The 25472-nt window shown below is 41.0% G+C and overlaps 1 protein-coding gene across 1 annotated transcript in view; it reads right to left on the bottom strand.

Moving 5' to 3' along the window:
- kif5ab (kinesin family member 5A, b) overlaps window positions 1–25472 on the bottom strand; it is a gene marked incomplete at both ends in the record, with an annotated part of 52649 nt that overhangs the window by 10832 nt on the left and 16345 nt on the right. The window contains 18 exons of the mRNA XM_079184204.1: window positions 713–822; window positions 2605–2669; window positions 4530–4647; window positions 5434–5622; window positions 8184–8330; window positions 11051–11257; window positions 12673–12741; window positions 14384–14592; window positions 16339–16487; window positions 17727–17875; window positions 18781–18885; window positions 20352–20476; window positions 20697–20784; window positions 21470–21525; window positions 22813–22861; window positions 23284–23388; window positions 23709–23782; window positions 25339–25426. Of these exons, the coding sequence (XP_079040330.1) occupies window positions 713–822; window positions 2605–2669; window positions 4530–4647; window positions 5434–5622; window positions 8184–8330; window positions 11051–11257; window positions 12673–12741; window positions 14384–14592; window positions 16339–16487; window positions 17727–17875; window positions 18781–18885; window positions 20352–20476; window positions 20697–20784; window positions 21470–21525; window positions 22813–22861; window positions 23284–23388; window positions 23709–23782; window positions 25339–25426 (2102 nt within the window). The remainder of the gene's footprint in view (window positions 1–712; window positions 823–2604; window positions 2670–4529; window positions 4648–5433; window positions 5623–8183; window positions 8331–11050; window positions 11258–12672; window positions 12742–14383; window positions 14593–16338; window positions 16488–17726; window positions 17876–18780; window positions 18886–20351; window positions 20477–20696; window positions 20785–21469; window positions 21526–22812; window positions 22862–23283; window positions 23389–23708; window positions 23783–25338; window positions 25427–25472) is intronic.

Here is a 25472-nt window from a genome sequence, read left to right as displayed (position 1 = left end):
CACTGACCCACTGACATCACTCCATCCATCCATTTACAAGCTGCTTATCCAAATCAGGCAATGCCAGCAGGACAAGCAGAGTAGCCCCAAATGTCTTTTCGTTCAGAAATCCTCTACAGCTGCTCCTTGGGTGTTACCAGACACTCCCCGGCCAGCTGGGAAACCTACTTTAGTTCCTTAAGAGGGTCTGCCCAGCAGGCTGCTCCTTTACGGTCATGCCTGGTACAGAAAATCTTCACAAGGAGGCACTTGAAATGGCATGTTTTCTAGGAGCCCAAACAAGCCTAGTGGCTCCTCACATTGTGGTTCAGCAGCAGCTTGACTCTAAAGTCCTCACGAGCTGCAGTTTCCTAGTGTGACCACCCACACATATTGAATTCCCTCTTGCAGCTTGGGTGGGTCTTGGAGAAGTAGGGCCTTTTGAGAACTCAACTACTGACACCATAAATCCCCAATTTGAGCATTTTCACACTGCTTGTGAGGGTGGAATTGAATTTCAGATTTGAGCCCACAGACAGCTCACAGAGTGGGTAAGCTGTCTGCTTCTGGAACCACATACAAACTGTATTATATAGAGCCAAACAGTCCGTTCTGAAAGATAGAAGTAGGAAGGCCTATTTATGCCTAAAAAGCATTTCTAAAGCGGACCCATCATTTAGAAGTCCTGATGCAGTATATCAGAGAAGGTGAAGAATTACAATGAAGCACTGACTCAGTCAAGTCGTCGATGATCTCCTGCTTCTCATTGATCTCGTCTCGTAGGCGCCCAAGCTGTTTGCTGTGCGACTCACGATGTGACTCCATCTGCTGCTCCAGAGCCCTCTGAGGTACGAGCAACAAGAGTGTGTGAAAGACATAAATGTAGAGAGAGTAAAGGTGGGAACCAATGGAAATCTAAATGACTAACGAACAAGAGGGGATAGAATTACACGCAACAGTGCACATGTGGACAGAAAGAGCCACATGGGCATTACACACATACACACACACACACACACACACACACACACACACACACACACACACAAGGTTGTGTCATACACTGCCACTGAGTTTGAAGCATAGACTGTAGATGGACGACGCGTCCCCACTTCCTTCCACTGTACAGATGTGAAGCCAAAATATTCCACATAAGAGTCTGCGCAGTAGTAATTGGGGGGTTGGAGCCATGGTATCGAGGCCCCGCCTATATATACATCCACTCGAACCAACCGCAAGCAGAGCACGGCCACAGAATCGCGGCTGTCAATCATGAAGTCAGCCCCCTTTTTATAGAATCAAATAACTAATTAAAGCCAAACTAATCAAAAAAATATGCACTTGAACATACATCAGCGTGATAAGAACTACCTAAAATGACAGAAACCATTTTGGGAAATAATTATTAGATGTGAACTTAAATGTTTTTTGTTTGGCCCATGTGCCATCTGCTAACATGGTGGGTGCACCTTTCCTGCAGCCAGCCACCAGGAGACGACCAAGGTGTTTTAGCTTCACTTTTGGGGAGCGGTCATGTCATCCATCTATATATACAGTGTATGGTATGAAGTGAGACAAGGCTAATGAAACTGGTATGTGCCCTACACACACACACACACACACACACACACACACACACAGATATGCACAAACAAACTCATGAACACGAGCACAAATACAGCACAGGCAGATAATTCAAAACAATAAATACTTAATTGAAATCCCTACATACAGAAAACCATGGGGCCTACTAGTCATCCAGTATATACTAATGTGCTGCGGTATAAAATGTAATGACGCTGCTAGCTTTGACCCGGGGCCCCAAACAGGTTAATCTAGGCATGATAGTGCTGCGAAAATGTGTCAAATAATTTAAAAATCAATGTACAGAAAATGTGTTTTTCCAGCAAACATTCGCTGTTTCCAGCATCTCAAATGTGAGGACTTGCTGCTTTAGTCTATGTTGTGGTTGTGGACATACGCTATTTGTTGATAAAGGAAATATACGGTACTTATTCGCTTTCTTGCCAAGAGTTAGGTGAGAAAATTGATACAAAATTGGACACAACTGATCAAAACTGATTGAAAACTGGAACGTGTGTAAAAAAAATAAAAATAAACAGCACGTCTGAAGTTCACTAATTAACAATTTATTTTATGTTTGATAAAAAAGACAAATGGTGGTTATGTTTCTGAACATTTGTTGGCTGGGACCAGTTGCTAGACAGCCAGCAAAGACTCCAGGAAGTAACTCCTCCGAACCAATAACTAGTCAGACACATAACCCCGCTAGGCTAAGCTAAACTAACTGGCTGCTGACTCCAGCTTCAGATTCATCACACAGACATGTGAGTGGCATGGATCTTCTCATCTAACCAGCAGGAAGAAGGCAAAATAACATATTTCCCAAATTGTTAAACTATTGCTTAAAAAAAAAAAAAAAATGTTAGTTGCAGGCCTGGTTTACAATCAAGAGCTGATGTACAAGCCTAGACACAGTATGCACACATATGACTGCACACTCATGGAGGCAGACAAATGCATCACACCTGCAGTTAGCTGAGTACTGAGGCAGTGCGACAAAAGGTCATCACACCACATTGTTCTCACTGTAGTCATGGTTACCTTTATATCACAGGACTCCTGGGCGGACGAGTGATTCTCCCCACCGGTCACCTTTGCCATTCTCTCTAAAACAAAACACGCACATTTAAGAGAACAACAGCGAGAGAAACAAGACACTGATGAAGATGAAAGAGGGTGACAGTCTCCTGACTTTGACAGCACAACATTACCGCTGCTTCATGTTGACAGCGAGGTCAGCGTGATCCAAAGTCATGCCTCGGGTGTAATAATATATATTATTGAATGTGACATCTATTGTGTTACGCCGGTCTGATGTTAACTCACTGCTGTTCCTGGTGTCGGATGATGAAATTAGAGAGCTCTCTACCTCGCATCAGGCTCGGCGATCAACATGACCTGCGGCACTTTGTATTTGTCTACTTCTGTAATGAGTGAAAGGCCGCATCCCTCGAGTATAGATCAGGGCCGAAATTGATTTACCTGCCCATAATCCACCAAACGACTCTTCAGGAATACTGACTTAAATTGCCTTTGGCCTGATTTGTGAATTGCATCAGTGTCCTGTGAATATCTGCAGTTAGAAGGATTTAGCATACATTTTCAAATATACGATTAATCCATTCATGCTGGTGCTATAAAAGGCTTTGGAGCTGAAGCTGTTCGTCGGTGTTTACCCTCGTTCTTTCTTATCAGGACAAAAAGTCTCCTGGCACAGACTAGAACTCTCCACTGAAGCCAACGTTTTAATCAGCACTTCCTCAAAGTTCCAGTTCGGTGGAATTGGAACTTGGAACTGGATACCTTTGTTGTCTTTTTCATGTTTTACTTTGTCTACACATGATTTTGTTTTGCTGGGTCACAGCATTCAACTTTTTTTGACTTTGGCATCTCAAGTCATTTATAAAGCAAGATTAACAATGGAGCCCAAACTACATATTGTCCTTCACTGTGCAGTGAGCAAGATGCACCTCATCATTCATCACGTCAATCCCTTTAGAACAATGTCATCTTAAAAACCCGTGCTTCTACTGGATACATTTTCTACTTTAAACCTGCAGTATTTCTGGATTTATTGAGCAGTTTTGATCTGTGCCTGATTTATAAACCATAAATTTGTTGTTTTGCTTGTCCGACCATATTTATATTTTCCTACTTCACTTTAGACTTGAAATAAACACTTTGTTATTTGCGATCACGTAGATAAAACATCTCAACCTCAGCTGGGGGGCGAAGATATTTCATTACAAATCCGTACCTGTACATTGTATGTGTGCTGCACCGACTGGGATAATTCAATATTGATCCTTGAACCCCGGGCTTAGCTAGATTGTTAGATTTCACCTCAAAAGCTTGATTTATGTACTCTTACAAATATACTGCATCCTCAACCTGGCTGTGTATTTCAGCATCTAGTATTTCAGAGTAGAACACTGAGATTATACAGTCCATCAATCTTTAGTAACACTAGCAACACGGCGCTGTGGATTGCAAAGTTGGTCATTTAGTCCATCGCTGTAGTCCAGAAAAAAATATCTAACTATTGGATGCATTGCCATGAAATTTGGTGCACACATTAATTTGCCCCCAGAATGAATCCTGATCCCTTCACTTTTCATCTAGCTTCATCACCAGGACAACATTTTAATTTGTCCAGTACAGCGTAGCCATCATCATCAAATAGAGGCTAATTTGTGGTTGGTGCTTTTTAGGAAATGTTAGCATGCTAACAGACTAAGGATGGTGACCATGGTTCAACTGCTAAACATCAGCTTGTTAGCGTTGTCATTGCGAGCATGTTAGCATGCTTACATCAGCATTCAGCTCAAAGCACTGCAGTGCTAAATTAAAACCTAGAATGGCCGTCGACCTTTGGTCTTGTTTGTTGACAGGATGAATATATTGAGAAAGCTACTGTTGTAATTCAATTATTATTGATTTCTTTTTTTTTGTATACTAAAATATACCTTGAGCTTGGAGTTTGGCCAGCTCCTCGCTCAGAGAGTCGTAGCTGTCCTCCAGCTTCCTCTTCTTCAGCTCCACGTTCTGCATGTAGTCCGTTACAGAGCGGATCTTTGCCTCGTGCTGAAAGTCAGAAGACAGCGTCTCAGATGCAGAAAGTATACTGATGAGCAAAGGACCTCTACAATACAACGCTTTACACCGAGGATAAAATGTACTTTGTGAAATGGATATAATCTACATTTAATATATATGGCCTTCATAATTTAATTCAAATGTGAAACGCTTTAGAATTGTGAACACTTAGTCAGTGGTACCAGACAGTAGAAATATGGAATAATCATGCACCTTGATATTTGACTATTTTTAACATAGGTTTTCCTTATATTAAGTATTCTTTTTAAAAAGCAATTCCTAACTCTCATGAAGGCAGATTAACTGTAATATTTACCTGAAACAGCCAACATGAACCCTGTATTTGGCAGGTTAATTTCATCCTCAGCCCATAATAGTTAAACTCACAACATGATGCCTTCAAGCAGCCACATAAATACAAAAAATACAAAACACGCAATCCTTTAAGAATCAGGACAGTTTGTATACTAAACACTTCTGATGTGCTGTCGCCACAAACTGCTGAGTGACATTTCGAGCACACTGCTCTTCATCAGAGTGATTCATATTAAACAAAGGCCCACGTAAGTATCTGTGATGTTAATTAGTCTGGTGAAGACCGGAAACGTCAATCTCTCATTGGTGATTATAATAAATAATTTGCATTGGGAAGTGTCAGTGTATATTGTTCTGATTTCTCCACATCAACACCAACATTTCCTGCGGGACTGACAGATTGACCAACTTTTTTCTTGGACCAAATGTTTTCAGCTATTTGCTCCATCAGTCCCTCACCTGTGAAACGAGGAGGTGACACGAGGACAGTTCTGTACCCGTCTCCTCCATCTTGCGGTGACACTCCATCTGAATGTTCTCCAGGTGGCGGCAGCGCTTCACCATGGATTTAACCTCTGACTTTATCTTACTGATGTAGAGGCGTGCCACTGTGAACTCCTCCTCGATCGCACCACTGACCTCCGTTGGCTGCAGACAAATGAGGCAGAGAGAAGGAGAGTCTGTTAATAGAGTAGTGGAGACTTTTAGTTAAGATTGAGCGAGGACGATTTAAAGACAGCTGGGAAGTTAAAAGGGGAGGGCGGCATCTTAGAGACTCTTTCTGACATTTTGTGGGCACATTCTTTAGGTTAATAGCATAATTTAGCAGATGCCGTGACTCAGATGCTCTGAAATGAACAGCTAAGCTACATCAGTGGATATGACCGTTGCCTATCCCCAGGTGTAATATTGAAATCTTGATAGTCGAGGGAAATGCAAATACCGACTATAATGCATGGCTCTGCAGCTGGAACTCACGCAGACACAAACACACAGATATTTGTTTTAAATGCTTATCAATATTCTCAAACTCCCCCAGATGCCTAACACGTCAGGTTGAATTAGAGAGAAACGTATACAATTATGCACTAGACATTTTACATTTTCCACTCTGTCTTAGGTTTTAATGTTTCACTCAGTGTGTGTTTGATAAAGCTTTACTGTATTTATACATAAATATTTAATTTACATTGCAGTATAGTTTGAACGTTTGAACCCTTATCTGTTTTTCCCAGCTTTATTTACAGGTTACAGGTTGTCTTAGCCAGGCACTCCATATGTAGCTCCCGCGCAAGTTCAGTCAGGAAGACACTCACTCATAATCTCTGTCTCTCCTCTCCTTGTAATTACTCTATCAGCTGATTGGGGGGCGTGCACTTTTAAGTAACCAACCAGATTCTGCACACCGGTTCCTGAAGCCAATCATATCGTTGCTGTCAAACTTTAAATAGTCTTCTCCTCTCTGCTGCTGTCAGTTGTCATTTCAGCTAAGCAGATGCGACCCTCCTCCACCCCAGTCACCTCCAGTCAGCATCACAGTCAGACTCCTGATTCATCATCAGATTGCGGCAACTCCTTTCACCACTACCACCAGTGTCTGGACTCCAGGGGGGAATTAGGCCTATTGGACCTCAGTATCCCTACCCTCAGTGATAGTACTTCAGGATGGAGTCCAATCGCCAAAGACTTTGCACTTTTCATATTTGATGCATGTATAATAAATCATTGTTCAATTATAAAACAAGTCTCTCCTGATGGAAATATTGTTATTTCCAGAATTAGTTAGAATATTCAGTAATTTCGTAATTTTACGTGTGAGTGGACCTATACATGTTGCAAGACAATGGTTTTTAATTGTTTTTTTAGAGATGTTCATCTACAACAGGGGTGGCCAACCAGTCAGAGACCAAGAGCCACATTTTTTACTGTGTTACCGCAAAGAGCCACATCATACACATGGGCACATGAACATCACCCTATCCCTTCCTCACACACACACATACCTTTGCTCAGCCAGATTTATTGTAAATGTCACACACCAACATGATAATGACAGAAATTGACTCCTAAGACCACAGGCCAGTCATTTTCAACAATGAACATTGTGTACACTGTCTCACACAGACAAACTCTCAGTTCAACCAAGTCCACAAACAAAAATATAATAATTAACAATAGTGTTTTTCTTTTACTATGCATGTTACTTAGTGGGACTTCTGGCATTCCTTGCCTTGAACAATCCTCTTCAAATCTGGCTTGTATTCCGTTGTTGCCACTCGAAGCAATTCTTTCACATGGGTGTCAGTCAGAACAGATCGATGCTTTGATTTCACGTGTTTCAGGGTAGAAAACACAGACTCGCAGACGTATGTTGACCCAAACATTGACAGTATCTTAAGCGCAGCCCGTTTGACATTGGGGTATTTTTTCATTGGCACACTTTTCCAGAACTCAATGGTCCCGTCCCTTAAAGCAGGTTTGAGTTGGTCCTCCTCACAAAGATCGATCATCTCCAACTCAGCCGCATCCTCATCTGTGACTAGCGGGGCTTTCAAACAGTCCGTCTCGGCGTTAAATGGGTCGACGAGGAACGTAATCTGTGGCCGCACATGCGCGTTTGACGAAAATACCGTATTTAACTCAAGCGAAGCGAACACGAACATTAAAAAAACACAAATACAAACTTCGATATGAACGTAAGAGCCGCATGAAACCGGGCAAAGAGCCGCATGCGGCTCGGGAGCCGCGGGTTGGCCACCCCTGATCTACAAGCTCAATTTGTATATCCTCTTGAGTACAAGTCACCTTGGTGGGGAAGGTGTTTGGTATTTGTTTGATAGGATCTGGATTAATAAGCAACACCTTTTTTAATATGATTTTAAAAGTATGTATGGACATTCCTTCTCAGACACGTCATGTTCACTGGAAAGAGTAAGATGCGCTGATTCCAGAAGTCTGTGTGTGACATCTATGCGCTCTAAATATTTACTCTAAAATGAGGAGGGTGCAGTTTATTCTGGTTAATAGCATCGGTTGTGTCCAAATAGTTAAATGTTTCTTCTGACTTTGATTGTGGAGGAATATAGATATTGAAACATTTAGGGGGAAGTTTGAAACAGTAAGAAATATTAAAAACTGCATTCAAATCAAATCAAAAAACATCTGAGTGGATACAATGTCTCCAAGCCTGCATTTTGCCTCTCACTCACCAGCTTGATGTCCTTGTTTCCAACGATGGTGCTGAACTCACTCAGGTCCCTCATCAGACCGTTAAGGATCTCAGAGATGCGTTTCCTTTGGTGGCTGCTCACTTCCTTGATACGAGACAGCTCTGCCTCTAAAGCCATGAGCTGAGCCTGTTGAAGAATGAAATGAAAGAGTGAACACAGAGGAAGACGAGAGAGGAAGTTCAGAAAACAGAGGGGAATACAGAACATTGTGTAGAAGTTTGAGAGTTTTTCAACCTCCAAACACACACACACAGCTGCGAGACCCACTTCAACCCCTGACTTCATTCTCATCCAAGAAATCCGAGTAGCAAAAACAGAACGGCCACTAAATTACAAATCAATAAACTACTGAGGTAGGGGCTGATGGCAGCGGCGCTGGATGAAAGCATGGGAGAGTGAATTATGGAGCTCCATTTTGTACAGCAGGCAGCTGCACCATTGAAGGTCCAATGGCTCGAACATAATGAAACAGTTTGGGTTCAATCGATAATTCTACAGGGCTAAAGAATATAAAGTTAGAGAGGATGGTTAACCATTTACCATCTTCCGAAAAACAGTAACATGAACCCCGTTATTAGCCTCTCCATCTTCATCTCCCTCACGAACTTCAAGCCATGTGATCATTTTCCAGGTCACTTCCCATGTCAAAACATTAACTTAGCACAAAAGGTAGGAAATAATTAACAGAAAATCAATCGATTTATGGGTAAGTAAAAGCAAACGAGGTTAATGAAAAGTGTTCAGGTGAGGAAACATTGATGAAGCGATTCGGAAGAGAAGAGATGACTTGTTGAATGATGAATGGAATTAATCATAATGATAGAAAGGGGCTTAGGTGGATGGATGGATGAAAGAAGGTGCTTAAAAGGACCAGATGAATGACAGCGACAGTGAGCGATGGCATGGCCTCCTGCAGAAGAAGAGAGGAGCCTCCACTGAAAGCAAGATGAAGGCAGCTGAGGTAAAAGTGGGGTAAAGACAGTGATGAATGTACGCCATTGCACCATTTTTCTAGGTCAATGCCGCTCCATGTCTACTTGAGATATAGAAAAAATTGAAATCTGCAACACTGCACATTAGCATAACCGCTGGGATGCAGAAAATAGAGAATTTGTAATAAAGAGTCAGAGGGAATGGTGTTGGAAAAGCCCATGTGAGGCTGGGATAAGAGGATTTCTTTTTAATGTCTGTGTGGTTTCTTGTATTCAGTTTCCAATCTTGTCCGACTGCCAGGCGGCGTCTCTGAGAGGACATCGTGTGAGGTGAGAGGTCAGGGCAGAACAGACTAAAACATCTATAGAAAAGGCTTACTAAGTTATATAACTGAGGAAAGAAGGAGGTTTAAGCTGGCTTTAGAAGACTAAACGGTGCAGTGAGTTGTCAGTTCTGTTTATCAATTCCTGGACCAGCTTTAGAGAGAGACAGAGAGGGAGGAGAGGACACTGTGGCGTGTAAAACAGATGAATGAAATATTGAAGAGGTTTCAAGAAGGTGAATAATGGTCCACTCTGTCCACTGAGTCACTCACAATGACTTCATTAATGACCGGCCATCTCTGACAATAGTCTCTTTCCTCGAATGCAAACCGTTAAAATCATCAATACACACTGTAAGGAGATTTGTACTAAGCTGCTTCTCTGATAAACTCTTTCCACATTTTAAAGCCCCTAAAAACTGGGATTTAAATTGAATATTTCTCAACGACATTTAATATTGACAACCAAGTAAGCAACAATCAAAGTTTAAGAAGTTTAACAGATTTTGATGAAAATGTTACTCAACTCTGATGCATGGAAGTGCACACAACTTAGCCCCGCCCGAAGCAGTACACAGAACCCAAACTGAACCCAAACTGTTTCATCTTTGAACAAATACCATGTCCATGAAGGACCCCAACACTCTACCACTGAGAAGCTAACTGACGAAAAAAGTTCTCTAGACTTCAAAACTGAAAACATCTTCAGAACATCACTAATTATAAATTCTGTTTTTAAGACTTTTCAAAGCCTCAAAAACTGACGTGAATATATCTGGTGCTATACATAGTCATGGAAAGGATTGTTTTATTAAGTGGAATATCATTAATCACTAATTTCACAGGCTTTTGCAGATAAACTATGCCAGATTTAATCAACCGCAATTTAATCTTTGTCAACATTGAATGCTGTCCTAATGCGAACCTGCTATTCAGTGAAAATCCCGGCTTTAGAGCGACTTTATGAGATTGCTTTGAAAACGGATCATAATCAAATCAAAAGTCAGCCTCCGAGAGAAATCTAGTTTTTAACTGTTTATTTATGGTCCTAGAGCAAATTCAGGGTTGAGCTAAAGAAATGCCAATGCTGGCTGGAATTTGAACAATATTGGTGAATTTATGTCAAGTTGTTGATTAATGTCTGGAGTGAGTTTCCCTCTTTCCACCCTTTATATAAGTTATAAGTTTATAGTTCTTTCTAATACTTGTAGTCTTAGCTGCATCTGTTCATGTCTGCTGGCTGCACAGTTAATCAGAATTTCTCTCTTATCTTTCGTTTCTCGCAGCTCTCTAACTTATCATTATCTCTCAAATTGCATTTTGAGCCAATCGCTCCACATATTCTTGAAAGACAGGGACTTAAATGGATAGATGGATAGATTTGATATACCGAACTACTTCTTTCTTTTTTTTCCTAATTTGTTTTATTATATAATCCACAGCACATTATGTCCATGCCTTTAATAACTTCTCTGTTAATGCCTCTTTGTTTTTATTTTTCTGTCCTTCCCCGATCGGCCATTTCTACAGTAGCAGAAATGTTTTTTCACCTCTATGTCAAGAAACTGAGCCTCCAGAGAGCCAAACCCACCATTTTCTTTGCGCGCTCTTCAGCCAGCAGTTTCTTCTGAACGCTCTTCTCCTCGACCTCCAGGCTCTTCTGGTCGTAGTTGACTGCCAGCTCCTCCAGGGCCTGGAGGACCTCCTTCACCTCGGCCTTAGCCGATTCATTCTCTGTCTGCAGCCTGCCGAGCTCCGACTGCACCCTCTCGCTGTTACCCCTGGATGATGCTAGAAGCTGAGGGACGCAGAAGTTTAACAACTTAATATAAACTGTAAATAAATAAAGATTTGTTTTAAAAGAGCTTTGTGTACAACAAGCAGCGTCTTCATTATTCAAAAGGCAGAGCTGTTGGGTTTTAATAAAACATAATTGTGGAATTTATCTCGTTCTCTTGGTAGTAACAGATACGCCGGTGTACAAACCCTGTTACTCAAAACAGCTGTGATTTTACAGATAGAACACACTTTAAATATTCATCTTACTTAGACTCTCTTGAAACTGTAAGAGCTGACATCATTTTGCCATCATGTTTTTGTTTTTTTGCATGTGCACTGCTTGCAGCCCACTGTGGGCCAGTTTACTGGATGGACGTCATTAAATGAAGATGTTGCTCGACCCAGGGTGCCTGCACGTTTCAACTGTAGCCAAATGGATGTAAAACCATGTTACTATACACAAAGCTATGGTCGGGTAGTTACCATCATGTCAGCTCAACCCGCAGCAGGCCCATTTGGGGATATGAATGAACCAATTTACCAAATGGGGAGATTTTTACTGGGCAGTGCACTACATGCATAAGCTTGGTTCACTTCACTTTCTGCCCCTGTCTGTTCCTCTGGTGATTGTCTGCCCCACCCTTAATTGAAACCTGCTGTGTCTAATCACCTGCACCTTCCCTGTGTATTTAAACCCTGTGTGTCCCTTGGCTCAGTCTTCGTTCGTCTTTGGTGTAACTCTGGTCTGTCGGTCGTCTGCCTGCCATTTCCTCCCGGTACGTTTCGTGTCTGCTCCCCTTTGCCGTGTTCCCTGTTTCTTTGGGTGTTTTATTTTCATGGACTTGTGATTCACACATTTTTGTGTTGAATACTTTGTTGTTACAATTAAACCCACAATTATCCAACCTTCCGTTTCCCGTGTCTCCCTGCATTTGGGTCCAGCCCTTTATTTTCTGCAAAAAACGTACAATTTCTATTAATTAAAAGGTCTCTAAATTTACAAAGATGGTAGTCATGCTCATCCAAAGCATTCTAAATCACATATCAAATAATTAGAGAGCTTTTGTTTGTTTGCTTAACAGCTATAATGTTAGCCATGCTGACTAAAATAGGCAACAATGGTTCTTTCCCTTTTCGCACATCATGCTTCAATCCTTCATCAATCTTATTGATCCTTCACTCATTCGTGTCTGAGCAGCTACTGCAACCCATTCTATTCTAAACTGCTGTTAACACACAAATACACTTACTATGAAACAATACTTTATTTTCTTCAAGTGCTTTCTGGCACCTGAAAAATGTTTTCTCATCCGTCGAGGGAATAAACCTCTCGCAGCTGACTTCTTTTCAAAGGGCGGTATAGATTACAACATTCAGCCTACTGTGAGCCGATTAACCAAACTGATCAACGGATGTGAAACCAAAGTCTTTTACCTCCTCCTGGTCAAGCATCTGCTCCTTCAGTTTCTCCACCATCTGGCTCTGGTGGTTGATCTCATCATCCTTCAGAGGCAAAGAGACATGTGGGATAGAAACAGTACATTTACAGTGTATGACACAAATTTGTACATTACAGATACTTTGTACATTGCCATTGTGTGTATTTTGGGTTCTATGTCCAACGACTAAGTTTTGAGCTTGCACTACCTGCACAAGAGAGATATGGAGTAGAAAATGAATACAGTAGAACCATGGAGAAAAGCACAGCTTATTTTTGAGTATGTTAAATCACAACTCAAACATATTTTATGGTCTGTGGTCAACTGATCATGCATCATCTAAAGGCAGGGGTCACTAATAGTCAGAGTCCGGACCCAGACGCCATTGTATCTGGACCATGGACTTTCCGATAGATAATTGAGAATTCTGACGTTTTCACGGAGCGCTTCTATTTTAACCAGCGCAGCTTTTCTAGCCTTTACCGCACTCGTTTAGCGGTCCAGGAAACACACCAACCAATTATGGGAGTAGTAAACCATCTCACGTTATGCTACTCGGCCAATCACATGTGTGTATTCTGATAACTATCACCCTCGACTCAAGTGAGTTAAACACACACGTGAGAGATGGGAAGAGAGACCCAAAAGTCAGAAAAAGTATGTGAGTCGGATGAGTTATTGACGTGCTCGAAAAAGAGAAATGTGGACGGCTTAATGAGACTTTAACCAAGAATGAACAGACTTATGTGTATTATTCCCACAACCAGTTCAAAACCAGTATGTATCATATGTTCAGAGACCGTGACGATTATTAAAAGCGACAATGTGAAGCACCGCTACGAAAGCACAACTCTTTTGAGCAAACGTACCAACTCTCATCCGAAATGAAGGCACAGAAGAATAAACCTAAGAGACAAATATGATCAGAATGTTGAATTCACTGTCCAACAATGATGTTAATAGAGAGGAATAGAGCTGAAACGAGTGGTTTAAATAACCACAGATAAAATCCATGCGCACATTTTTCTCTTTTTAGAAGAAGATAAGAATATAATATTGTGGCTCTTTTGATTGACATCACTTCATACATGAATAAACTGAATTTAAAGCTGCAGGGCAATTCAGTTAAATACATTTTTCTAAAAGTACTATATTTTAAGAGCCACCTTTTTCAAAAGCTTTCTGTTATGTATTGATTTTTTATCCAGCCCTTACTTTACTTGAAATGAGAGAACATTTATGTATTAGAATATGAATTATTTATAATTAATAAATATGTCATGTCTTTTTATGTGACTGAAAAAAACAAGGCTTTTTTTCCCCTCATACGCATTGAAAAAGGAAATACAAACTGTGGAACTAAATTGATACACCACTGGTTCTGCATATTAAATGGAATATCTGTTCATAAAAGCAATAATATTACACACTACAATACCGTGGAGCACATCATACATGAGCATGTGTTAAATAAATCAAAGCATGAATGCTTTTTAGTGTAGAACATTACTATTTCCCCAATGACCTTTATTCCCAAGAGTTACAACATTAGTCACTACTTTGTGTCTGATCCTGAATTCATTAATATGAATAATACATGTATGATATGCTCGCTGTGTTCATGTGTGCATACCATTACATCCATTGAGTGTTGAGCTCTACATTCATGAACAGAAATGCTCCCGATGCGGCATCCATTCATTCACCTTATCATCCAGCTGTTTGTAAAGTTTGCGGATCTCCTCCTCATACTTCTGCCGCTCCTCCGCAGAGATGTGAACCACAATGGAGGAGGCAATGGAGCAAGGACTGCAGGGACTGCAGATGTCGACAAGCAGCTCCTCAGATTGAGGAGGCACCAGGGGGGCGTCCACCGATCCTGGGCTCAGATCCTCTATCACAGCAACATCCTCACCTAAAGACAAGAGACAGAATATTGGATTTCTTTCGTAAATGCGATGTTCTTATCTCTGCCAAATCCTCCGCTATGGATTAATGCATAAAAAAGGGATTAGTGGAGTTAGCGTCAGCATAGGTCATTAATATGTTTATATATAGATATTTCTGTGACATAAATGAGTTTCCTTTTAAGCAGCAGTATAACATACCAGACCTTTATCAAATTAAAATGTCAGTGGAGTCGTGTCTGGCTTTGGCTCAGAAGAAAAAGAGGGGAGCCATGAAATGCACAAAAGTGAGAACATTTAGTATGCTAATTGTACACGAGTTCATCCTGGACCTAAAAGTTCAACAGTGCTCGTCTCAGGGAGTTCCTGGCCTGAGGTGGGCAACAGTATACGGAGCAGAGATGGGGGAACGGGGGCAACGATGTTGTCAAAATGATACATTGGGAAATTAAAAGACCTAAATTGTGAGAGAGACTCTCAGGAAGATGGTGAAGGGAAATGTTGTGTGTGTGAGAGAGAAGGAGAGTAACAGAGGGATGAAGCAGATAAAGGAATCATTTTCACTGATAGCTGTTCAATAAAGATGTTTTACAGCGTTTTTTAATTCAGGTCAGGTCAAACACCGAGAGAATGCTCTCCAAGAAATAAATCGGGCAAGATTCATCACATGGCTTGAATGTCAGCCCATCACTACCATTGAGTGCACTGACATTTAAACTGACTTACAGCCCAGCAGGAGACGATGCCTAGAAGTGTGTGCGTGCTTGTAATAAGAGTACATTTGTTTGTGTTCAGTGCTTCATGTGTGGTGTTTTTTTGCGTGTGAACTTACACAGGTATGTGAGTGCTGATATGGGAGAAGTGTATATCAATTATACAAAGTGTAAAAGTCTGAATAACAGTTGCCAGTAGAAGTGACCAGAAAGGGATTTTTAAGTGTTTGGGCACAAGTCCAGGAAGTGTGTTTGGCTGCTATCCTCCCATATCTCCACTGGCATGTGGTCAGATGACATCAAATGAGGTTAAATCTGCACTTAGGTGGACTGAAATATAATGTCTGCAGGCTAGCTGGCTGGTAATTTTTGTCTTCCTCTTAGTAAGTGCTCTTCCATGCATGAAAAGGGAACAAGCACTGTGTGTAGAGGGTTTTCTATAGGGGACCACTACGCTTCTATTGTTTCACTGTACAGGAAGCTGATCTTTTTCACCATACATTAAAGCAATTACTTAGTGCCTTGGCTGATGATGATTTTCTTAAAACTGTACCTAATTGCATTCCTTTTGTGTCACTAACTATTATTTAATTATTAAGTCTGCAGCCACTCTTGCAGCTGAGAGGCTGTGCTTTGAGCTAATGTTCACAGTGACCATGACAGCATGCTGATACTTAGCAGATATGTTTATCATGCTCACCATTTTAGTTTCTCTTCCTAACTACTGCTGAGGATGGCCATACGTTGCAATTTCATTCGTTTTGAAGATATTTGGTCATTAACGAAAGTATTGGACAAATAAAATAAATCCCCTGCTGCCACTAGACGAAAGGAGTACAACACATCCTGTGTGGGACATGAATGTGTGTACAGCAATCACACCAATAGTAGTTGAGATATGTGTGGCTAAAAATATAAACTTTGCACAAGGTACTGATCATGTCTAAATGCCTTGGCAACAAGTTTCAGAGTTCTTCTCTGGCAGAAGACTTGAAACATTCCATGTGTGAGCTGCCAGCGTGATATCAGTAAGAGTATTACCGTTCCTCCAGCGATTCAGCTCAGTCTCCAGTCTTTGAACAGTCTCCTTCAATGACCTGTTCTTCTCCTTCTCCTTCTCGTACTTCTTCTTCCACTGCTCTGCTGTGAGCTCAAGGTTCACTGACACAGTATTTCTAATGGTCTTGGCTCTAATTGGAGGGATGCAAGGCAAAACAGAGAAAGAGGAAAAGATACAGAAAAGAGGGGAAATAAAGTGTGTGAGAGAACAGAGGAACTGTCAACGAGGGTATTTCATCCCCGGCAGCTCAATGAAAATGGGCTTACATCTCATTAATTGGTATGCAAATTGGGTTTCTGACAACTGTGTTTGAAGGTGCAAGTAGGTAGAGGAAGGTAAACTGAGGCAAGAATTCAAAATGTGAAAACCATTCTGACCTTAAAACATATTCACCATATCAACATATAGCACTCATACAGTTAATAAGAGGATGAGGGTACTGTACGCGACTATACATCATTGCTCAATCATGACGCACATGAGTGGCATCACAGAGTTGAAATATTCATGATGCTACAGCCAAAGCACTCAGCTCCGGCTGTGAATTTCACATCAGTGGTTATCACTTAATTTCACACTCCAGTGAGAAAGCACTGTTGTTAATTTATTCCTTGATATTAGTGCAACAAAGATACTAAGATAGTGAAACGCTGATACTCAAACATCAGGGAACAATAAAGTTAATGTTGAACAAAGCAGTAATGGCTAATTTATGCACCGTGTACCCAAATCCGACCATCGATCTGCACGTTCCACACAAACGACATCGTCACTCGATACAGATTGTCAAATATCTGTTTAATACCACGTCATAGTATTTGTAGTATATTGATTTTTAGGAAAGATCAATTATGGTGTTAAACGACTCCTGCGGCTGACAGATAAGAGACCTTCTCTTCATTAAAGTCAAATATCTGCTGCGGATTCTGTCAGTCCTTTTGCTTGGTCATGCATTATTTATTTGAACCAACAACACTCTTGTGTCAGTCACTATTCAAAGAATATATTGAGAGAGGAAAAAGGCTGGAGATGGATAAGGAGGCTTTTTCAGGATCTTTCTATTTGAGTTTCTTTGAGAGGACCATGTGCAATAGGAGCAGAGAGCTGGCAAGCTCACCAAATCTCTGCTTCTACAAGTGCTGCTTATCTTTAAGATTACAAAAAAAAACTCTTTAAGCATTCCCAGCACGATCAGGAACCACACACAAACCTTTCCTCTAAAGAAGCAAAGTTGGAGGCAGTAATATGCGAACAGCATGTCGGAGATGTACACATTTCAGCAGAAAAACATCCCCCAACAGCTGAAGCTGAGCAAGACAGACATGCACAGTGCAGCAGCCCATGGCTACTTAGCATGGAAGCTTGTTACCGTTGGCCAAACATCAACGTGGATTTGGTCTCTGCATCATTGTAGCTGGAGGGAGAGCAACAGATGAACATGGTGGTGCGACAGTTCCCGCCCAGCGAGTCCTGCAAGATGCGAGTCATTTTGCTGTCACGGTACGGCACGTGAGATTTCTACAAAGAGGAAGAAAGAGAGGCATAAAAAAAGACTGATAGAAGGCGATTAAAAGAGCTTGGAGGACATTCTGAATGACGGTATTCCACCGTGCACATGCCTTTCTTCTTAAGAGCTATATATATGTCTTGTGAGCATCAGCACAGAACAAAGGAAGAAGAGGCTTTTCTCCATCTGCTGCATCATTCCCAGTTTTACCTTTTTAACCTCTGGAACGCTTCAATAAGATTGTGTCCTTGCTCGATGAACAAAGAATGAAGATTTGTGAGACATTTACAGTCTGTGAGCTTTTCGATTAGGTTTATGAGGAGTTCCCTGAGCCTTCAGAGTTACATAATAAGAGATGCTGAATACTTTAATTACGACAACGGAGCTTGGAAGGAGTATAGAGTGGGCAGAAAGCATCGAGTGGTTGAATTCGCTGGTTAAATTTGGTGAAATATGGAAATAGGTTACCAGCTGTAACAGTGTTAAGGTTTATGGAAGAAGGGGACAGACTACCTAACATGTCACTGCAACTTTCATCCAATCAACTGCAAGACAAGAAGTACAATATGGGAGGATTCTGCCAAACCCTGAAATATGTTCAATAACAACCTTGTTTTTACCTCTAGTGCCAATGTTTTTTTTGGAAATTTTAGCTATCTACAATATCTGTGCATGGTAACTATGGTAGTGTAGTGTTAATATTATGAAAAGATTGTTGTTATTGTAAATAAAATATAGTTAAAGGAGCAGGTCGACATTAGATGAGAAGATTAAGCAGTTTCGATCTTCTCATCCAGCTCTCGGCAAGAAGGGAAATAAGCATATTTCCAATAAATATCGAACTACTCCTTTAAGCTCGGGGTATGGGCATACATAGGATAGATAAGAAAGCCTGCAGAGAATTTCTCCACCGTACCGTTCCTTCGGCCAAGGCTGAGATGACGTTCCCCAGGGCCGACAGGGACTTGTTGATGTTCTTGGCCTCATCCAGCACTGCTCCCTCTGCACCCGTCTTACTGACCTGACACAGACACAGACACATACACACACACACACACACACACACACACACACACACACACACACACACACACACACACACACACACACACACAGCAGGAATTGGTTTATAAAGTACATTATCAGCATAAAAAAAGCCAGTGGGAAAACCATGTTTATTTTCCTGCAATGTTATATTTTACAGGCCCTGTAGTTAAGTTTAACAAACAAAATGATTTGTGACTATGACTTCATAAGAAGGTTCCTGGTAATAACTATGTAAAGATAGCAGTGTGTTCAGTTGGCACACTTCCAATTAATCAATAATAATGAATTGCCAGCTTAACCAAGAGAGTCTTTTAATTAGTGCACAGGTCAGTTAAGCATGCAAAAATGTGAAAATTATATACAGCAAAATGACATGTATTTCTTTTTGGGACACAGAAGGAAGGAAGGAAATTACAGACCTATAAATAAAAAAAGCATTTCTGCATTATATTGTAAATTGTCAGAAGGTGTTTGAGGAGCTAAATGCCAGACATACTTTAATAAGAAAGTCACACCACACTGTGTCATAATCGTCACGGGATAAACAATGAGGAGCTTAATTATAGAGAGCGAGTTGTCTTAATAAGCTTTCTGTGGAGCATGCACCAGCGTCCTGCTCAGTCAATAATATCTTGCCTCAGTCTAAGACGTTTTTCACCCCCAGGGATGATCAAGACAACTTACAGATGCACCATCAGCACTTATTAGCCTTCAGCATCTATACAGACGTTATGACCATCTACTACTCTAAACGCAGACTACTCTATATTTTGCATCAACACCATCAACAACTAGACTACCGCCAGGAGCCAAGGACCATGTTCAGCCCTGTCTCTAAATGTATTTTCTGTCTGTCTGTCTTTGGTCTTTTAGAGCAAGACCTATGTCCTGGAGATACATTGTTTTATAGATGGTGCAATGATGCGAGCTGACTCACCACCGCGTTTCACCTAAAAGGCCTGGAAACAAAGGGACAATTAGTTGTTTGTGGCTCCCCTCAATATGACCTCTATCTCGACTGAAACCCCCTTTTAGAGCTTATCTGTACGGATGAAAATAGTTTATTATTTCTCAGAAAACAATTTTCTGTCTCCATCAGCAGAACCAATTGGATTCCTCAAAGTGAGCTAACACTAACCCTGACATTACATCAGCGACAGACTAAACCAAGCCTTCTAAGACAGATCCTTTATAATGTAGAATGTAATGAAAGTTCCGTGCAGTAGCATAAAGGGAGTGCTTTAATTAAAATGCATTAAGGGTTAAGTTCAGAGCTTCACTGCATTGATTATCTGATTCTTTGATGTCTGAAAACAGATGGAGACATGCGTCTGGTCCCAGAGTTACAAGATCCTGCTGACAGTGATTGTTGAGAGTTTATAGCAGTGCAAAGCTCTATTGCACTTTTAATGTTATTAGAGAATTCCCCAGTTGTCCTACCTTCTCACTCCCAGCTAGGTCGACCAGGTACAACTTCCCACACAGCTTCTGCTCCGTCTCCACGTTTTCTTGTTTGATGTTTATCAGGAAGATGCTGTGACTGCGGGAACTGTGCTCATTCATGTCTGAAGAATAAAGTGAGGAGACGAGAGACAGACTCTAATTCAGACTCCTTGCATAAAATGTCGTTTGATTCATTATTTTCCCGAGATGGACTTGTAAAGAAATGTCCCCTTAGCACCTCATCATACATTTTTCACCTCTGTACCTTGAAACTGTGTGAGAAAAAAATATCTGACATGAAACGTCTGTACAAACATAGCGAAGATCAACAGTGTGACTCACTGGTGACAGCAACATGTCGGTTGGCCTTTCCTTCATCTATCACATCCATCACTTCCTCGGGACTCGTGACGAAGCGCTCTGTGCAGCCCTTAGTGAAAGAAAGACACGTGCAAACATTAATGCTGTGAAGAACACAAATGAACCATCTATACATACAATACATGCACCAACAAACACACATCCAAACCCCATTGTAAATTACACATAGAAACGCCCACGAAACAGACACATAAGTCTTACAAAGGAGACAAAAGACATTTGCTTTAATCCGTATTCTCAAACTTTAAAGCAAAAGTTTGACATTTCTGTTTTTCATCTACACAAGCTAGACGAAAAAATTGACACCACTTAAAGCTGCAGCCAGCAGCCGGTTAGCTCTGCACAAAGACTGAAAACAAGAGGAAGCAGCGACCAAGGCTCTGTCAAATGATAACAAAATCCACCAAACAGCAGATGATATTTTGATTGTTTAAGCTATACAAAAAAAAAAGTGTGAAAACTACAGTTCACCATTCAACAGTGGGTTGAATCTCAAACTATTTCAGTTCGGTAAAGTTGGAAAGATAGGAACGCAGAGAAGAGATGCTACAAAATGATTCATACAGCAACCAAAATTACTTCACACATCAAGTTTATCCTGTCAGTTATACAACACAATGTATTTAGGAACGAATAGCTTATTAATAATAAGCATATATCTCGTAACTATAGGGTATCTGCACAGTAAAGGGAGAGAAATCAAACTGAATCATGTCAAATGGCTGTTGACTCACCTTCACATAAGGAACTCTGTATTTGTCTTCGTGCACTGACAGGTTGGTTTTTGTCACTAGGATGGAAGGGAAAGAGGTCATCGTGTTACCCAAAGCATGATCTCTGTGTAATGCTGTGATGCAAATGAGAATCTGTATGCGAATGTGTTTTTAACTATAATCCAACCTGACTATGTTCCCTTTGTGAGTCAGACTCTGCTAATGTGGTGTGAGGAAACGAGTGTCTAGCTTTCAATGTATTTCATGGAACTGAACTATTTTTGCCAAAGTCACAGAGATTCAGCAGATGCCAGTCAGTGAAAATAAATACTATTTTCTTTGCAAAACCATGCTGGCCCAAATTCACATTTCCCTTTGGAAAGTCCTGTCTTGTTGATGATGATTAAATTTCACAGTATTGTTTTTTCTTAAAGACTGTGTGCTTGTGAGTGCCTGTGTTTGTGGGTTTTATCACCCTACAGCCAATTTTTCTCTTCGTAAATACCTCCACAGGGTGTTGTTCTCTGTGCCTCGATTCATCTCGCTTGTCGTCAACTCTTTTTGTGTTCATAGCTGTAACTCCCCTGCATACAAATGGGGACTTTCACCACTGACTCTGGCTCGACCAAAGATGAAATCACGAGGATGCTGCCTACAGCTTCTGGTCCGGGCCTCTCCATCATTTTAAACTGGTTATGTATCTCAGTGATAAGACTATGAACTACAATGTTGTGGTGTTTCTGTGTGCATGACTTTTAAAACCACAAAGCTTTATGGTCTGAAGCAAAAAGGTATGAAGTATAAGTATTGTGTTTTCCATAATAAAAAACGTAAGATGTAAACTCAGTATTGTTAAGGCACTAAACCTTTAAGAGTATAAAAAGCTCTTAGCTCTCCTGCCTTACTTTTGATTGATGTTCAATTCTTGCTTATTTTTAGGATAATATAATCTTAGTAAATAAAAACATGTATTTCTTTACCCTCAAAAGACACAGACCATGTTAGTCTTTTATCAGCCCTGAGTTATGTCTGCAGTCTTCCTCTCAAGCTGCATACAGCGCCAACACCCTCCATTAATAAGATAGGAGTGTATGTAGCCTCAGGGTCGAAAGATAGTGCAAAAGAAGTCCATCACTTGATACTGCATAGTAATATTTTTTTCTCTCAGCTCCTTTTTTTTCTCATAATGACAATAGGATTTTGACACCCTTTATGACAACATCACCGTTTATCCACATGCATCTAGGTTTAGCTATAAGAGTTTGAAATCTTCAACTGTGTACTGCAAGGAAACTGTACAGTATTAACACATGCGAGATGTGATTCCACTGTTTCAAAGCCATGTGTTCAATGCATTAACACACCATCCAGCAGGTCCCGGATTTTATCCATGTAGATCTCAAAGTAGGAGACCTGCAGCAAAACCAAAAAAACATGACATGTGACAAAAAACATGTGGCGGGTAATCTTTGGAATAAAGAGGACAGACAGAAAAAAAATTGATACAGATAGAGAAATGATGCAACGGATAATCATTGTGCAAATATGCAAAATGATGCCGCAGTAATCTGTCATCCAGTGGGTCCGGCGAGGTTTTATCCACTATCAGAAGACTGTTGTGTAAAAGGCAAAAAGCCCAACAACTGTTGTAGGATTATCAAGGTTTATATATCATGATTTATTGATGCTTGGTGCACCAGCTTCCACTCAGCCCATCCATGTGAGGATTACGTCAGAGGCCCAATTTGAATTCCCACCGAACGTATAAAAATCGTAAAAAGTGAGAAATGCACAAATACATACATTAACAGCCACGTATGGAAATTCACACCAACCTTTATGTGGAATTCTAGGTTCTCATCCATGGCAAATATATGTTCAAAAATGTCCTCTGCGATCCGGGGGATGATTCCCATTCCCTGGGCATCATGAAGGTTCCCCTAAAGAGAGGAGATAAGAACATGTGTGGGATGAATTAAGTGGAGAGAATAGTAAAAGAAAGGAGAGCAGAGAGGCTTTGGACTTGAAAGGGCACAGGGTTGTTTCCCAGAGAGCGTTGTAAAGGAGGTTAGTGCCCACAAAAGGCTGGGAAAGAAAGACAGTGAGCGATGACAGTGATGGAGGGAGATGTACTGTCAGATGAGAGAGCAGATGAGGATATACTCTTAACAAATGTTTGTGTGTGTGTGTGTGTGTGTGTGTGTGTGTGTGTGGACCACAGCAAGTGGTCTAAATTTTGAATTATTTAATGATACTGTACCTCCATGGTGTGCGTTTTTCCAGAAGAAGTCTGCCCATAGGCAAAGATAGTCCCATTGTAACCACCCAGTACATCTATAATTAAAAAATGATAGAGACAAAGAGTATTTTAAAGAAAGAAGAAAACTATATGAAAATTAAAAAAAGGCAGTAAGAGTGCCAAACCAAAGAATAAATCTGACAGAATTTCAGATTTCTGCCAGCCAGGTATGTAAACAATAAGACAGGAAGGCAGAAAAGCACACGCACGGAGACAATTATCTTTGACCTTTGTTTCAAAGACAGATCAGACTGTGCCACATAAAGTGTGTGTGCACTAAGAGGTAAATGGTATTCAAGCTTGGTTAGTTGCTGAATGACCTCTGTGGCTGTACACAATAAAAACACATCATACCTGCTGCGTTAAATTCACCAGGAGGCACTCAGTGAAGTACCAAGCAAGTACAGATAATATTTTTCTCTCTCTCCACTCATCTGATAGGAGCTGCAGTGAAAACAACACATCCTCACCAGTTGAGGTTATAAAGGAACACACTGCTGTTTGTCATATTGCTGACTCAGTCTAATAAACCCCTAAGGCAAAAGTCAAACATGGATTAAAGAAAAACACTTCACCCTAGAAGGCCAACTGCCACAGGTTAGCTGACTACACACTAATCATAAAGGCTTTCAGCTAAAACACAGAGGCACCTTTCCTCCCCTCTCCTCCTCTCTCCTCCTCTCCTGTGTTGCCTTTACTCTACACTACAACTTGAAGCACAACTCTACTACAACTCTAAGCTCAGCAACATATCTTCCACCGCCTCCGCACTGGTTATAGTGAGAACCAAACACAGCAGGACACATTATAGAACAAAGAATTAAGAATCTGTCCGTGGATATAAAGACAGCCGAAATAAGATCAGAGAGCACCCGAAAGGGAATCACAGAAAAGAAGAGAAAGAGAGGAAAGGCTGCAAAACAGAGAGAAACTGACAGCCAGAAAGACCAAAAAGGAGAGAAAGTGTAAACATGGATGTGTTTGCAAACCAGCTTTCTCTGGCCTTGCTCCGTTACCCTTTTCCCCTGACACATTTCAAATCCCATTCCTTCATTTTGCTGCATCCAACCCTGCACAGCGATTCATCTCGCCTTTTTATTTTGTATTTCCTTGGCCTACTTGGTAATCTCCCAGTCTGTAAGTAATCTCTCCCACCAAATCAATCTTTTTTTCATGCTCCAGCTAGAGTTGTTGAATGGAATACCACACTCACTTTGAAAGTGAGCACAAAAACGACACCTTAATAGGGGTAGAAAAGAGGTAGACGGAGGGAGGTATGAAGAGAAAAAAGATTCCACTCCCGCTTGGTTTCGTTTGATCTCGGGACTTCTGGATACGCCGGTCCCACTGTGCTGTGATAAGCATGCATTTTGTTATCTGTGCATGTCGATGCTCATGCCTGTAAGTCGTGTGACCACATTTTGCACTTCTTGTAAGAAGCTGTTAATGCATGCAGTCAGTGAAAAGAGCGTAAACAGACAGCACTGGTAAGGGGAACCCAAGGAAATGTTGATTCAAGGTGTATTGGCTTTCTCTTTTGGCTGTCACTCATGCATCTCGGAAGTAAAAAAGGAAACCCCGTCTAACTCACCTTTGACAATCTGCTTGGCGCAGGTGTTGTAGACCTGTGTCTGGGTGGTGTTAGTGGGGAACACCTGGTCAAAGACATAGGACTTCCCCTGTGAAGAGTAACACAAACACAGTCAGCTACACGACATCACAAAC

Source organism: Pholis gunnellus (assembly GCF_910591455.1).
Source record: "Pholis gunnellus genome assembly, chromosome: 3".
In the NCBI taxonomy this organism is placed as follows: Eukaryota; Metazoa; Chordata; class Actinopteri; order Perciformes; family Pholidae; genus Pholis; species Pholis gunnellus.
The sequence above is the reverse complement of the archived record's forward strand: the minus strand, read 5'-3'. Positions and strand labels throughout refer to the sequence as shown.